Here is a 4,541-nt window from a genome sequence, read left to right as displayed (position 1 = left end):
ATGGTCAACCTCGAAACTATCCGTATAGAATGGGGGCGTCCTCGCCCCCATAATGACCAGGAGTGTTTCCACACGCGCGACGCGTTAGCGGCGCGACAAGCGGCAAGCGACGCGATTTTTTTGAAAGGGTCCTGGAGCGATTTTTTCGCGTTGTCGCGCGGCAACGCGGGAGTTTACAGATTTTACCGCATGTTTAAAACGCAAGTACGGAAACACGTCACGCGTTTGCGCGCGTTTTCTTTTGTCGCTGCCGCTGTCGCGGGTACGGAAACAGAACTTACCGCGAGTACGACACTACCGCGAGTACGACACTACCGCGAGTATAACACTACCGCGTGTCACACTACCGCGAGTATAACATTACCGCGTGTCATTTTATGACTTCCATGGCTGAAGGCAAAGGTTGAAATGTTTCCTTGAAATATAAAACAAAAAGGCCTGGTCTGTTCTCTGAACACTAATTCAATGTTTGTCATGCTAACCAAGAACTCAAAACGATCAGAACACACTATCAGAATACATATAGAATGGGTTGCTTCCAATCAAAGTTAGAACACAAACTCACAAGAAGTAAGTTTGCATGCATGCGTTCTCTCTACGGTTATGGTACTCGCGGTTGTGGTACGCGCGGTAGTGTGACACGCGGCAGTGTTATACTCGCGGTAGTGTCGTACTCGCTGTAGTGTGACACGCGGTAGTGTTACACGCGGTAGTGTCGTACTGGCGGTAGTGTGACACGCGGTAGTGACGCTCGCGGTAGTGTCGCATAACCGGAGTGATCTGGAAAGGTGTCAATCTCTCTCTCTCTCTCTCTCTCTCACTCTCTCTCTCTCTCTCTCTCTCTCTCTCTCTCTCTCTCTCTCTCTCTCTCTCTCTCTCTCTCACACACACACACACACACACACACATACTGATGTCATCTGACTTACTTGGTATCACAAAAGGTGCTGCCTTGCCGGTTTTTGCTGAAAAATAACTCCGAGACAATTAGATTCAATGAATACAATGATACAAGTAACCGGCAAGTCATAAATCCAAGAAGGTGTGGGGACCGACACAAAATAGGCTGGTTGTGGGGTCCGTCACAGAGAAATTAGGTCGAAAGTGGGGTCCGACACAGAAAGTGGGGACCGTCACGCCTACGTCACAAAAGTGTGGGGGGACCGAACACAGCCAATTTCACTGACTACTTTTGTTGTTTTTATTATTACGGCTGTTTGGATGGCCCTACAATCTTGAAACTTGGGCTGTCTGCTACAGACATGTTGAACTTTTTGCTGGACCACGGACAGTTCCAAGCAGGCATTTTTTGGTAGGATATTTCTTGCCGATGCTACGAATTATGCAGTTTTGCAGTAAAGTGGAAGGCATTCTACCTAATAACGGCTAAAATATCAAAAACCTTCAATCCAACAGCACCTAGGCATGTAGTGTAAACATTCACAGATCTAACAAGACCATTCTCAGAGAGCAACATTGCGTAATACTACCATAAATGGATGTTTTGTTTGCGAATTTTGGCGTGTGGGAACCGAGTGGGAACCGAACACAAAGGGTCAGGGCACCGAACACAAAGCGTAGGGGAACCGTCACAGTGTCACCGGTGTGTTAGTATGGGTTAGTCTTTAACTTGTATGTTGGGGGATAACTCCAGTCTTATTGTCTTCCCCTGCCCCAGAAAATGTCTGTCTTGTGTGGTCTGCTTTGACAGCATTTAATTTGTGTGCTTTTATTCCGATCTGGTAATTATGTATTGTTTAGGACTGTGTTTTTAGGATTTTAATAAATTATGAACAGAAACATTTATTGTTGGTGTATATGTGTGTGTGTGTGTTTGTAAGTGTGTGTGTGAGTGTGTGTGTTTGTAAGTGTGTGTGCGTGTTCATGTGACGGTGAGTGTTGCGTGTGTGTGCGCGTGTGTGTGTATTTTTTTGCTGGGGCCGTGTATGTACACACACATACACACACGCACACACGCACACACACACACACACACACAGAGAAAAGAATGGAGAGAGGCAAAAAGAGAATTCAATTTCTAGATTTCTTTCAACCGCGCACACACACTACACACACACACTACACAGACACACAAACAAAAAAGGAGGGGGAAACCACAAGAGTCTTTATATATATATAGTTTTATTACACTCAACACCACACTTATTATATCATGTTACACGTACAATATCTAACGACGACAACAGCGGGGTACCTTCAAGCGAGCTGGCCCGGCAATCGAATGAGTATACCCAACAAATGAAAGGCGGGGTATACTTTCTCTACCAGTGTTTTATAATATCTCACACGTCAGTGATCACCACCACCACCTCTCTTCCTATAATAATAACAAAATACAACACCAACAACGACATAAACTTAGACGTCTCTCGTCTATCTTCCACCATCACCACCACCACCGATCTTGAACAAGGGGGGGGAGTGTTATTAGTCAATCATATCCATCATTGTTGTTGTTGTTGTGGCGTTGGTGTTGGGGTCCGGCAGCGTTGGTGGGCTCCAGCTCGGGTATGTCTCGTCTTCGCTACTACTGCTGATATACTCATAATAACGGTCGTCGTCATCGTCGTTGTTGTCGTCGTTGTTGTCGTTGTTGTTGTTGTTGTTGATGTTGTTGGTGATGGTGTCCGGGGCCGCCGTGGGTGGTGCTATCGCTGACATCCCTTCTTCCGAAAACTGCGGCATGGCTGTGGCGGTGACGACGACGGGCTCTTGCTGTTGTTGTTGTTGTTGTTGTTGTTTTTGCTCTTTGAAATTGTTTTTTTTGTCGTCGTCGTCATCGTCGGTGTTGTTGATGTCTGGGGCCGCCGCTGCCGCCGCGGGTGGTGCTGGCGGTTGACTGGTGGTGGTGGTGGCGATCGCAGAGTCGACGTCTTGTTCCGCGTCATGTACCATCGGTTCCTCGTCAAAATCATCGTCTTCGCAGTCGAGTTCGATTTCATCATTGATGTCTGGAAAAACTTCATCCAGCTGTTGTTGTTGTTGTTTGTCATCCATGGTGGTGCTGTTGTTGGCGGTGGTGGTAGTAGTAGTAATGTAGTGGAGGAGTGGAAGGGTAGTAGTAGACACACGAAGCCCAAGTCCAAGCGTCTTGTTTCAACTTTTTATTCAAGAAAACAATGCAAGGAAACGTAGAGGCCGAAGGCGAAACCCGTAGACAGCAAAGCAAGTGTAGTGTCGTGTTCAGCTGCTAGGAGCGAAAATGCATGCTTATGCCGGGGTCCGGCTTATACTTATAGCCCCGGCGCGGACTGCACAGAAAGCACCGTCCGCCGAGAATAAAAATCGCCTGAATACGGCCAGAAACACGGAATCTGTGTTTCTTACACTTGCTTTACCCTACGTTATTTAAACAAATACATAACCAATCCTAACAAACAATACATCAAATTAAAGCTACGACCTTTAGCTTTCCATTGCAATAGATCACATTTCGTAAAAACTTATATTTATTTAGTAGGATGCAAAAACAATGGTCCTAGTGAAGGCACTGAACCAACTTCAGTGCGGAAAATTACAAAACTCTCTAAACTGGAATAATGGACAAACTCATAAATCATACAGATAAAAAGAAGAACCCTAGACAAACATCATGATATGCGTTACTTGGGGGAAAATTATACATTGACTTAGTACGAAGCGGTAAAGTCCGAAAGTAAATGGAATCGGCTAAATTCCTGCGCGAGTACCTGTCTGCATAAATTAGCAATCTTTGCAGAGGAACCAAGCATCACTCATTACAACCAAATCCTTATAAACAAACTAAAATCATATGCAACATAGGTACGGGATATGTAATAGTGATACAAAAATGACAAAACAATGAATCAATTTCTCTCGACGATGCATGAAAACCGGTCAAGGTCAGAGTGACGCTTTGGTCAGTTCGAAGCATTATCGTAAATAACACAATAATATGCAGCCATCCAGCCTAATCAGTGACTTCTATGCAAACCTAAATGTAATTAGGACCGTATCAAAGATAAAAGGGACTTTGAAAGATAGAAGTTAGGTAGATATATAAAGAAAGGTATTGTATTAGAATTTGCGCCGGCAAGGTGCGCGCGCATCATCGTATCGTCTGCTATGGGATGGGTATCCCGTTTGTACTGTACACAAGGCTGTTTCGCTATGCGATGATTAGAGTGTTTAGGGTAGCGAAGTGCACTTTGCTACATCCCCCCCAACTCTTTTACATATCAGCGGCCGCGCTGATTTTAAGAAAAACAGGAAAGCCTAAGGGCTGAATTTATCAAACCATCTTAGATTATCCAAAAAGAGAAAAATTGCGAAAACTTTGCCTATGACTTTCACATATGTTACTGAGAAAATCGACAGTTACAAAAACATGTTCTCGTGATCAGTACCAGCTTTGCTAAATCAAAAGTGAGGCCTGCATTTTACAAAGTGTCTCACATATGATCAAAGTACTGCGTCAAAAACATAAAAGTGCAAACAATCAGGAATTTCATGGGAAAACATTGCTACATTTATCAAACCATGGCAATACAAAATGGGAA

At 44.4% G+C, this 4,541-nt stretch overlaps 1 protein-coding gene across 1 annotated transcript; it reads right to left on the bottom strand.

Moving 5' to 3' along the window:
• Positions 1-2,448: 2,448 nt before the first annotated feature.
• LOC138954792 (uncharacterized) lies at positions 2,449-3,018 on the bottom strand. Its single transcript, XM_070326559.1, has one exon. The coding sequence runs from the start codon at positions 3,016-3,018 to the stop codon at positions 2,449-2,451; it is 570 nt and encodes a 189-aa protein (XP_070182660.1).
• Between the last annotated feature and the right edge of the window lie 1,523 nt (positions 3,019-4,541).

The sequence above is a fragment of the Littorina saxatilis genome, unplaced genomic scaffold (genome assembly GCF_037325665.1).
Source record: "Littorina saxatilis isolate snail1 unplaced genomic scaffold, US_GU_Lsax_2.0 scaffold_729, whole genome shotgun sequence".
Taxonomy (NCBI): Eukaryota; Metazoa; Mollusca; class Gastropoda; order Littorinimorpha; family Littorinidae; genus Littorina; species Littorina saxatilis.
The sequence above is the reverse complement of the archived record's forward strand: the minus strand, read 5'-3'. Positions and strand labels throughout refer to the sequence as shown.

Coding starts and splice junctions, on each gene's coding strand:
- LOC138954792 (XM_070326559.1), bottom strand. CDS start 3,018: ATGGATGACAAACAACAACAACAACAGCTGGATGAAGTTTTTCCAGAC.